This window comes from Nelumbo nucifera, chromosome 1 (assembly GCF_055504915.1).
Source record: "Nelumbo nucifera cultivar China Antique chromosome 1, China Antique-T2T, whole genome shotgun sequence".
In the NCBI taxonomy this organism is placed as follows: domain Eukaryota; kingdom Viridiplantae; phylum Streptophyta; class Magnoliopsida; order Proteales; family Nelumbonaceae; genus Nelumbo; species Nelumbo nucifera.
The window spans coordinates 213,494,779-213,506,469 of NC_142649.1; the positions used below are offsets into that span (position 1 = coordinate 213,494,779).

Here is an 11,691-nt window from a genome sequence, read left to right on the forward strand (position 1 = left end):
GCTAGTTTGCTGATAATATTAGATTAGTCACTAACTGACAAATTAGATTAAGTTTATTTAAGCTGCTAATTCTATGTCTATCGGGTCCATCTGTGGGCGATACATTTAACCCTCCCCTGGAATTGTTGCTGCTGAGCTATTAGTTATCAGTTTATTACCACCACCAGTAAGACCACAGAGCATGAAACCTGAAGCGCACGCACATCTCACAATTATACTATAACCGTACATCGTGAACATCTCCTCATCAATTACAACAGATATTCCTGGTGTATGGTTGTTGTGTGTTGTAAATAGGCTCGTTGGTAGGCTCGACGTCTGTGCAAAATCACTGCAATTTCTGTTCTCCGCAGCATTGGAGTGTTGCTCGTTTTTTTTTCCTTGCATTGTTTATTAATTATTGCAAGTGGAAATAAACAAAGCTACAAACCCTATCAATTATTAAAAGTGGCAGTTTCCAAGAATCAAATGCTGCTCCTATCGTCCCTCTTCAGTCTTCGATGAGTCGAATTTCCAAGTAGAAAGTGAAAATTTTCAGAATTCTGACAGAAAACGTAATGTCTGAATCAGAGGAAGAAAATCCATCCTTGCCTCCCAAGTCGACGGAGCTCCCTCCAACGGTCGAGCGGGATTCCATCATGGACCTCGATCTCTATCTCGATCTCGACTCTCCCTGGTCGTTTGATCAGAATCCTTTTGCCTCCAACCCGGGGTCTCCGTTTCTCCTCCCTTTGGTTTCGCCGTCTCATAACCCACTTCTTTTCTCGTCTTCTGAGCAGCTCTATTCCCCTTCGTGGGCCTTGTTGGATGCTGATGACGACAAATCCGGCGTCAATCATCCCAACTCCTCTCTTCCCGGAGGTCCTCGGCTTGTCGATCACTCTAAACTTATTTCATCATGTAACTTTATCTAGATTTTCTGTTCATTTAGATGACTCGTTATTCCGTCCCAATTCTGCAACGTTTATGTGAAAAATCTGTTCCATGGTGTTAGATTTCACGGCTGGTTTTGTTGGGTTTTTGTAAGTCAGGATGCCTTGCTAAGAATTTTTGTTACATATCTTGTGGTTGTATATTTGTATGTCATCTGGTTTTGCTAAGAATTCTTTTTTCTTTGGTAGGGGTTGAAGAATAACTTAGTGAAAGATGTTTTAATGGACTCAATTTATCTATTTGCTGTAACTTTTATTTCCAAAAAAATGGGAATTTTCATATTACAATAGAAACCGTGACTCTGTGAATGAAATGCCACTTTATTTTGCTTAATTTACAATTTTCATGAGTTTCGACCACTAAAAGTCTTTTTGGAAGATATCCATTTGATTATTTCTTGAAAGCTCATACAGTTTTGTTTCTGGCCTCTCTCACGTGGCTAGTGTTGTTTTTTAAGAGAAAATGTCCTTTTCTGTTAATTCCTCACCCCAAATTTTCTTTATGTTGGGTTAGAAATGGAGAATTTTCTTTATTGTCTTTTCAGAAAATAACTTCTGCACTGCAACTGCGAAGGACTTCATCCGAAGTCTTTTTCATTCTATGAACTTTTTTCTTTTCCTTTTCTACCTTTCTTTCTTTCTTATTCAGTTCTGAGTAAAATGCATTTCCTTTTGGTAACTTTCCTTGCCAATAATGTTCAGAAATTTATTTTTTCCCTCTCACAAAATAAAAAATCATTCATTTTTTCCGTTCTGATTAATAAGTTTTAACATTCCATCAATTTGTTATTTTCTTTACTTGTTATACTTTGTACATTTTCAAAATGCAATATATGTTTTCACTCAATTACAACCTTTTACTTCAATTATTTGCTTCTCATTTGAGAATTTCACATTATCCAGTTAATCCTGATTCCTTAACTGGAAATATCACGGGGAATGATGATAAAAGAAGACATGTTCCTACACCTGTTCTGATTCCACTACAAGAGAATCTAGATGGATATTCTGTGATCAAAGAGAGGATGATGCAGGCACTTCGGTACTTCAAAGAATTGACGGAACAACATGTTCTAGCTCAGGTTTGGGCACCTGTAAAGAATGGTGGCCAGTATGTACTCACGACTTCTGGACAACCTTTTGTTCTTGATCCAAATAGCAATGGACTTCTTCAGTACAGAACGGTTTCTTTGATGTACAAGTTTTCTGTGGATGGAGAGAATGATGGAGACTTGGGGCTTCCTGGCCGTGTTTTCAGGCAAAAGTTGCCTGAATGGACTCCAAATGTTCAGTATTATAGCAGCAAGGAGTACCCACGTCTTAGTCATGCACTTCATTACAATGTTCAGGGAACCCTGGCTCTGCCAGTATTTGAACCTTCTAGGCAGTCTTGTGTTGGTGTTGTTGAGCTTATAATGACATCACAAAAGATTAATTACGCTCCTGAAGTTGATAAAGTCTGCAAAGCTCTTGAGGTTGGTCTCTCTTTAGTTTCCTTATGTGATGTTCTGTAGTTTTCTCTTTCGTTTTTTCCCTCTTTTTCTTTTTTTCTTTCTTGAAGCTCTTTGTGACTCTTGGAAGATAAGTGTGTTTGTCTTCCACTTGTAAATTTTCTACTGATGAATTAATGAAAGTGTTATTGATCAAAAAAAAAAAAAATTAATTACCAGAGAGGGGGGTGGTAAAATGTCTTAACTCTCCACCATCAAATTACAAAGAAAGAGGAATTAGAAATTAGCCCCAAACGAAGACACCCTATTCACCCCTTGCTTTGCTAACCCATCTGCAAGTGAGTTGGCAACTTGCCATTTCTTTTCACCCAGCTGTAGTTCACCTCAATGTCCCTAACAAGCCATTTAAATTTTTTTCCTTTCATTGCTATAGCTCCACATGCTACTATTGTCTTCCTTTAGCCATCCAACCACCACCTCCAAATCACCTTCAAGGACCAATCTTCTGATGTCCAACTCTCTAGCTTTTTGAATTCCTTCCAAAGCCGCAAAGGTCTCATCTCTGAGAGAGCCACCTTCTCCAATTGGGCTTGAAAACAAAGCTAAAATAATCCCTTCATCATTCCTGAACACACCCCCAATCCCAAAAGGCCCTGGATTTCTTAAACTACTCTCCCATCAAAATTCAGTTTTAAACAGGATCCTTTTGCCCCCATTTGAATTCGTATGTCTATAGAATCAAGAATTTTTGGGGATTCTTGACTTCAGATATTGAAGATTAATCACCTGTATGCTACATGGTTGGTTGACTGCATAATTGTAATCCCCTTGCAATCAAGAATTCATTTTGATGACGGTTAACTTTTAGATGTAAACCTGTCCTTCATATCTGATAGAAAAATACTGGTTGTAGCAGAAAAGAAAGAGAAAAGAAGATTACAGCAGAATAGAAGAAGAAGAGAAAGGAGAAGAGAGTTCAATGGATTCCTCCCTCCCTTCACTAATCTTTTATTTATCTGAATTAATTAGGCTAATTACATGTCTGCCCTTAAGTGGGCGTCCAACTAAGCAATAACTTAAAAGAAATTAAAAAGGAGTTAACAGGCCCATAAAGAAAAGGCCCATTAACACATAAAATAAATAAAACACTACTTAAACATAAAACAAATACTAGGGCCCATTTGGCCCAGTCTCTCTACACTTTTAAAAGGTGAATAATGGACTCATTGAGAAATAAGAGAAGTTTATAAATAGGTTGGTTCCCAGTTTCCAGTCAGCCAAGAGCGAGAATGTAATATAAAGTTTAGAGCAGCATAAAATGTATTAGCTTGCCTTGCCTGGGTGTAGAAGTGATTGTAATTCAAAGTTGTGTACTATCATACAACAAAACTAGGTAATTTTTTTAACAAAATTGGTAAGTCCTCTATGTGAACAAGTGATCGTAATTCAAAGATCTGTATTTCTTGGTTGAGGGTTATGATTTATTAATGGATGTGTAGAAAAACTGAAAAGATGAGATCAGAAATATGTGCATTTAGAGTAGTAACCGCAGTAGGTGATAAAATGAGTGAAAGTAGGTTAAGATGGTTTAGTCATGCGCAGAGAAGACCATCCATGGCACTGGTGAAAAGAAGTGCTATTGCAGTTGAAGGGTCCAGAAGAGTTAGGGGAAGGCCTAAAAGGACATGGGTTGATGTAATTAGGAATGACTTGAAGGCCCATGATTTAACAATGGATGTGGTACTAAACAGTGTGGAGTGGCAGAACAGAATTTGTGTAGCTGATCTCATATAGTTGGAACAAGGCTTAGTTGAATTGAGTTGAGGTGTTCCTCCAGGATCTTTGAATGCTACTTCCTGCTAGGTCAAAAAGGCTTAGCTGTGATTGTGGGTCATTTCATTCTAACCTCCAGGATAGTTGAATGCTACTTCTTGCTAGTTTCTGGCATTTGCCATTTTCTTTTTGTAAGTATTTTTTTCCTAGGATTTACTTGCTTGTCATGGTGGTTTACCATTTACACCATTTTCTTTTAGTATCCTTGGGATTCACATGATCTTGGGCCTGAGCCACTTGGCATACATTACCGTTTTTCCTGTTTCTTCAGCACAGTCTTCATTCTGGGGGAAAGAGCTGAAGTATAACTATAATTATTTTAATTTATACTTTCAAAAAAATAATTATTTTAATTTATAGAAATGAAGGAAAAGGCATACACTCAGTACTAAAGAATCATACCTAATATTTCCTTTTGGTTTTATCCCATTTTTGGTGGATGTGTATTTTTCTTTATGTCTTTCATTTCCATGTATGTAATGCAACTTCAGCTTTTTTGCAGGCAGTAAATCTAAAGAGTTCTGAAGTACTGGATCATCAAAATATACAGGTACATGCAACTTCATGAATGCATGTTTTTACTGTTTTTTTTTTCTATTTTTGATCTCCTTTTTCCTCACACTTGTGTACTTGGCTGCATTTCTTAACCAGATTTGTAATGAAGGTCACCAAAATGCCCTGGCTGAAATCCTAGAGATATTAACTGTAGTGTGTGAGACCCATAAATTGCCTCTGGCTCAAACTTGGGTTCCATGCAAGCATCGCAATATTCTAGCCTATGGTGGTGGTATGAAGAAGAGTTGCACAAGTTTTTATGGAAGTTGCATGGGGCAAGTTTGCATGTCTACAACTGATGCAGCATTTTATGTTGTGGATGCACACATGTGGGGATTTCATGAGGCATGTACAGAGCACCACTTGCAGAAGGGACAAGGAGTAGCTGGGAGAGCATTTTTATCTCATGGGTCATGTTTTTCTCGAGATATCATCAAATTCAGAAAAACCGAATACCCCCTAGTACACTATGCACGCATGTTTGGGTTAACCAGCTGCTTTGCTGTTTGCTTACGGAGTACTCACACAGGGAGTGATGATTACATTCTCGAGTTTTTCCTGCCCCCTAGCATCACAGACAGTCGAGAACAAGATACCTTACTGGATTCTCTTTTGGGAAGTATGAAGCAGCATTTTCGAAGCCTGAAAGTGGCCTCTGGGAAAGGACTGGAAGAAGAAAGATCTGTTGAAATTATTAAAATATCTGCAGATGATAATCTGGAACTTGAAGGTGTTAAAATATCCTCTGCAATGGAAACTCCTGTGGGAAACAATGACTTGCCAAATGGGGTGGAGAAATTGCATCAAGATTCACAAGAGCAGCAGAGCATAGTGGAAATTGATGGTCAGAAGGATGGAGAGAATGTTCTTAAAACAGATGGAACCCACTCCACACTTTCTGTACCTGATAAAGGCATGAAGAAACCATTGGAAAGAAGGCGTGGTAAGACAGAGAAATCAATTAGTCTAGAGGTTCTCCAACAATATTTTGCTGGGAGTCTGAAAGATGCTGCAAAGAGCCTAGGCAGTAAGATTATACACTTGCTAATTGCTGCAATTTTACTCAGATTTTGTGTGTTTCCAAATGTATTGAACTCTTTCATAAAGATGGATTTGTTGTAGTTCTTGAAATTTGTAACCTAAATACCTCATTGATGTCCTTCATTTTGCAGTTTGTCCGACTACCATGAAACGCATCTGTAGGCAGCATGGTATCTCTAGGTGGCCATCTCGCAAGATCAACAAGGTTAATCGTTCTCTTTCGAAGTTGAAACGTGTCATTGAGTCTGTCCAAGGTGCTGATGGAACATTTTCACTAACTTCTCTTGCAACAAGTCCACTTCCTATTGCTGTTGGTTCTAGTTCTTGGCCTGTTAGCTTGAAAGGACCCAATCAACCACATTCACCAAGTTCTAAGCCCTTGATATTTCATAGGGCAAAGGATGGAGAATCACCAGTAAATAAGACAGCTGAGGGTGATGGGAATGGAGATAAAGAGGATCAAATACCTGGAGGAGGCAGATTATTAGCTCATCAAGAACTCGTCAACCGGCAAAGCATGCCTCATTTGGGCTTTCCTAAGGTTCCTAATGGATCAAGAACAAAAAGTGGTTCAGGGGAAGAGAGCACTGGTAACCCTACTTCTCATGGATCATGCCAAAGTAGCCCTGCAACTGAAGCATCCCCTTTAAATGATCCATGCACTACATCTAACCAGGAACTAGGGATAAATACATGTAGTTCCTTTGTGTTGGTGTCTCAACCAAATGGAGAACTAAATCTATCAGCTGCATATTCTATCCCTTCTGCTCATATAACTACACTGCCACAAACACCTTTTGGTGGAATGTTAATTGAGGATGCAAGAAGTTCAAAAGATTTGAGAAACCTCTGTACTACAGCACCTGAGGCTTGTCTAGATGAGCGGATCCCAGAATCTAGTTGGACAAATCCTCTATGTCCTAATCAAGCCCCTCAGCAGGTTGCACCTCCCCTGAGTCACACAATGCCACATACCCAAGATGTGAGGAATGTGACTATTAAAGCTGCTTATAAAGAAGATATAATAAGGTTTAGGCTCTCTTTGACTTCTGGTGTGGCTGAATTGAAGGAGGAAGTGGCCAAGAGGCTGAAGTTGGAAGTGGGTACATTCGAGATCAAGTATCTGGATGATGATCATGAGTGGGTTTTACTAGCTTGTGATGCGGATTTGCATGAGTGCATGGACATCTCAAAATTGTCAGGTGGGCACATGATCAGACTTTCAGTGCAGGATATAACTGCCAACTTTGGAAGCTCTTGTGAAAGCTCAGGACACAAAGTAGGTAAAATTGTCATACAAATCTTGTAAATTATAGTGTACTAGGCAGGCCAAATGGTAAATTTGTTTTGGAAACCTGCCTCATTGTTGTAAAATATTTTCCTATTTGGATTAGAGAAATAAAACTATGCTCCTTGTGCTAGTTTTTAGTTGTTGATTATGTTCTTTCTTGCAAGTTATAACTGTCCTTTTGCTAGATTCCTCCATCCACTGGGCAATCCAATTCGTTTGGGCTTAAATCAGTTATAGCCCTATAAGTTGCACCTATTGGACATTGTTATCAAGGTGAAAAGGTGCTCATGGAGGGTAACCTCACCTAATTACCATGGTATTTTGTACATGGTTCTCTTGATACTTTTATATTTTTATTTTTTAATAAAACATACATTTTTTAACCAAAGTGTTCAGTTTATGAGTTAAAATACCAGTTTCTTGTTTATTAGGGTTCAACCAACATGTGTGCTGTCTTGAACTCTCGAATAATTCAAAACCTGAACTGATAAGCAAGGAAGAACACAATTTTTGTACAATCAACACATTGATTCCTATGACAAAAATAGGGATTCAACTCTTCTATTTTGTGAAGTTTATTTTCTTTCTTTCATTTTTTTTTCATGAATATGTTGATTTTCTATGTTTTAAATGAAGTTTATACATTTTCTATAAAGATTATAGACAATTTCTAGTGAAAGATGGTTGTTGTTTGCTATAAAACCTAGGGAATTTCCTTTGGATTCATAGTTTTTATTAAAAAAAGGGTAAATTACAAATAGGTGTCTTGTACTTTGGGGGTTGTGACACTTAAGGGCCTAAACTTTCAAGTGGGACACTTTAGTACCTTGAACTTTTAGGAGGTGTACACTTGAGTCCAATTTTGTTAAAGTTGACATTACATTGAGGGCAAAATCAAATAAATGCCCATGTTTAGATTCTCTTTTGCTCACTGAACTTTTATTTTACTCTTTTTCTCCATGTGAATCCATCTCTATACTTCTTTTCAATAAAGAATAAAAACATTTAAGTGGAAGGACAATCTGGGAAAAAAATAAAAACTGAATATGGGCATTTTTTGTAATTTTATCCTAACCACAACATTAGTTTTAATATAGTTGGAATCAAGCATATATTTCTAAAAGTTTAGGGCACTAAAATGTCACACTTAAAAGTCCAGGCCCTCAAGTTCCATTACCTCCAAGTTTTGGGGTACGTATTTATAATTTACCCTAAAAAATCCATCATTCAGTTGAAGACAAACACTTGTAAGACTCTTCAAAGAGAGCCATTTTGGTGTTCTCATCTCCCTTTATATGGTTTGAGCAAGTTGTGTATTTGCTATTTATTAATCTTTTGTCCTTTGTGTTCAATTTTGTTAGAGGGAGATTCAAAGTTTTAAGAATATCTCCTCTCTATCTTTTTGTTTTGGCTTTTTGTCTTTTCTCTCTTTCTCTCCTCTTGCATGTAGGTAGAATACTCTTGTTCTATATTGCTTGGGAAAAGAATTGGCTTGGAGTTTATTACTAGGATTGCTCTCCCTATGTGCAAGGACCCATAGGAGGAGAGCAATATATATCTCTACATGCATGTGAGGGGGGGTTGAGGGTGCTTTCCACACACGTGCGTACGCTGAGCCGAGCCAGGTCAAGGCATGGGCGAGGGTAAGGGTGTGGGTGCATGTGCACGTATATGTGTACATGTATGCGTGCACCATACCGAAACGTTTTTTTTTTTTTTGCCTTTGATTGGTTTAAACCGATTTGACCTTTGTATTTTAAATGTTTCTTCTTCTACTTGTTTGTTTTGTAGCTCTGTGTCTCTTTGAATGGGTGTCATTCTAGAGAGACTTTTCTCTAAAAGGGTGCATCTATGTCCATTTGAGTGATTTAGAACACTATAAATAGTGTTTGTCGACCTAGTAAGATAACCCAAAAAAAAATCATAGTCCTCTGTTTGTTTGTCTTATTTTCCTCTCTCTGGTGATTCGTGGAGATTTAATTAGTGAATGCATGCCTACCAGTAGCCTATGGGTTGTTTTATCTTGGTGGTCGATTTGCACTCGTAGGGGCAAATGCAGTTTTAAGGAGAGTGACCAAGTTGCATAACTCAACCCGTTCTAACACATCTTTCTCAATCTCTCAGTTCTGCATTTTTAACAACAATGCTCTTCGGGTTTGGAAAGCGGGTTGACTGATAAGTTTCATTCTACCTTGTATTAATTTTACAACAATTTTAAAACCGCATTTATGGAACCTATCTTTGCTAACCTCATCATAAGGAACCAGATACTGTCAACTTTTCCTGATTTCTCTAAAATTGAACATTCCAATGGAACTAATTACAAGTGTTGGAGATAATGCCTTCTTTTTTCATTAGAATAGTTAGGGGTAGCCTTTTCTTTGATAGAAGCAAATCCACTGAACATGGAGGAACCAGTCTGTTTTGTTATTGCAGAACACTAAATCACTACTGACCACCTTTGCAAGAATCATATCTTGAATTGCTTGTCTAATGACAACGTTTATTGCTCCTATAACTTTGCCTATGAAATATGGATTGATTTGGACAACAAATATGCTTTGGAAAATACGAGAAATAAAAAATGTCATTGTCAATTTTCAATATTTTACATGAAAAAAGATATGGAAGTGTCTATCCAAATAGATGAGTTTCAGGTACTTGTGGGGGAATTAGCAAAGGAAGGTATGATACTGCTAGATGAATTTATTACCAGTTTTCTCATAAAAAAATTGTCACATGCATAGAATGATTTTAGAACAAGTATGAACACAAGGGAAATGATACTATTTTGGACCAATTAGTGGTCCAAATCAAAATAGAAGAAAACAATAGAAAGAAAGATGAATATGAAAAAAATTAGATTTCCAAAACCAATCCAATGAAGGAAATGACTACAAAATTCAAAAAGAATTTGAATATAAAAATAACAAGAAATTCAAGAAGCAACAAAAGAAAGGAAAATGTTATGTATTTGGCAAACCTATGCATTACAAGAAGGATTGTCGTCACCTAAACAAAAAAACTTTGGGAAACCAAAGGTCAGTTTAATCGAAGATGTTATTGCAGTAATGGTTACCAAGGCAAACTTGATTGATAAGCCGAATGGGTGGGTATTGGATACTGGTGCTACCAAACACATATGTGGAGACCGTGGTTCATTCTATGAATATACAACTCAGACTGAAAGATAACAAATCTTCATGGGAAACTCATAAATTTCGAATTTCATTAGTAAAGGAAATATGCTCTTGAAATTGACTTCAGAAAAGATCCTAATGCCGAATGATATGTTGCATGTATTAGAAATTAAGAGAAACTTGGTATTGGATGCATTCCTCAACAAAGTAAGATTAAAACTCACATTTGAAACAGACAAAATCGTGTTAACTAACAATAATATATTTATTGGAAAATGATATAATGTTGGTGGATTATTTGTACTAAATATTTCTAATATTATTATGAATAATGCTTCTTCTTCTCTTTCTGCTTATATTGTTGAATCATTTGATATTTAGCATGTTAGATTAAGACATCATAGTGCTCTTTATTTAAAATGACTATGCAAGTTAGGAGTTTTGAATGTTTTTATAAATTTTACAAATGAAAAATGCCACCAAGCATGTGTAGAAGCAAAATTTACTAAAAAGCCTTAAAAAGTATAGAAAGAGAATCTGAATTATTGCAACTTATATATAGTGATTTAGGGGATCTTAAGTTTCATAAAGCTAGAAGAGTAAAAAGATATTATATAATTTGTATAGATGACTACTCTAGATATGCCAAAGTTGTATTACTTAGATCAAAAGATGAGGTTGAACAAGCTTTTATAACTTATAAGACTGAAGTAGAAAATTAGTTAGAAAATAAAATCAAAAGATTTAGAATTGATAGAGAGACTGAATATGATGGAAAAACAATCAAAAAATTATTTGAAAAGAATAGAATTATACATGAAACTGTAACCCCTTAACCTGAATCTAATGGAGTTGTGGAAAAATTTAATATTACATTAAAAGAAATGATGAATGTTATGCTAATTAGTTCAAGTGTACTTTTGAACCTGTAGGGGAAAACAATCTTAACGACTTGTCAAATATCATTTGAACTTTGGCATAATAGAAAATCAATTTAAACTACTTAAAAGTTTGGAGTTGTTTTGCAAAAATTGGAATACATGAACCTAAAAGAAAGAAACTAAGACCTAAAACTTGTAACTGTATATTTATTGGATATGCACAAAATAGTGTAGCATACAGATTTCTTGTGATGAAAACAATAGAAAATGTTATAGAATACAACACAATTATTGAGTCCTGAGATGCAAAATGCTTTGAACATATCTTCCCTTTAAAAAATGAAGCAATAAATAGGTAATCACCACAAGTCTATAATAGAAACCAAGAACAATAGTGAAATGTTCAAGAAACTAGTACTTCGGTTAATTAAGAAAACATTGATTTTAGTAATCAATAACCAAATTTAAGAAAAATAAAAAAACAAAGGAAAGAAACAAACTTGGGTGGCAAAATATTCACATTTCTAGTGGATAAGGACCTGATAACATATCAAGAAGCAATAACCT

At 36.2% G+C, this 11,691-nt stretch overlaps 1 protein-coding gene across 3 annotated transcripts; it reads left to right on the plus strand.

The window, feature by feature from the left end:
* The first annotated feature begins 323 nt into the window (after positions 1-323).
* On the plus strand, positions 324-7,233 carry LOC104604749 (protein NLP7-like). 3 transcript variants are annotated; one of them, XM_010269256.3, is made up of 5 exons: positions 324-861; positions 1,836-2,407; positions 4,719-4,766; positions 4,868-5,798; positions 5,944-7,233. In XM_010269256.3, exons 1-5 carry the CDS (start codon positions 558-560, stop codon positions 7,119-7,121), a joined length of 3,033 nt encoding a protein of 1,010 aa, XP_010267558.1. In that variant the 5' UTR covers positions 324-557; the 3' UTR covers positions 7,122-7,233. The 3 variants fall into 3 exon arrangements, with proteins under 3 accessions (XP_010267558.1, XP_010267557.1, XP_010267559.1); XM_010269255.3 differs by having other exon boundaries at positions 326-900; XM_010269257.2 differs by lacking the exon at positions 324-861 and adding an exon at positions 882-1,022.
* Positions 7,234-11,691: the final 4,458 nt, after the last annotated feature.

Excerpts from the sequence above, each read along its gene's own strand:
- LOC104604749 (XM_010269255.3), top strand. The coding sequence starts at position 558 with ATGTCTGAATCAGAGGAAGAAAATCCATCCTTGCCTCCCAAGTCGACG. Across the intron at positions 2,408-4,718 it reads AAGTCTGCAAAGCTCTTGAG|GCAGTAAATCTAAAGAGTTC; the intron begins GTTGGTCTCTCT and ends GCTTTTTTGCAG. Across the intron at positions 4,767-4,867 it reads TGGATCATCAAAATATACAG|ATTTGTAATGAAGGTCACCA; the intron begins GTACATGCAACT and ends TTTCTTAACCAG.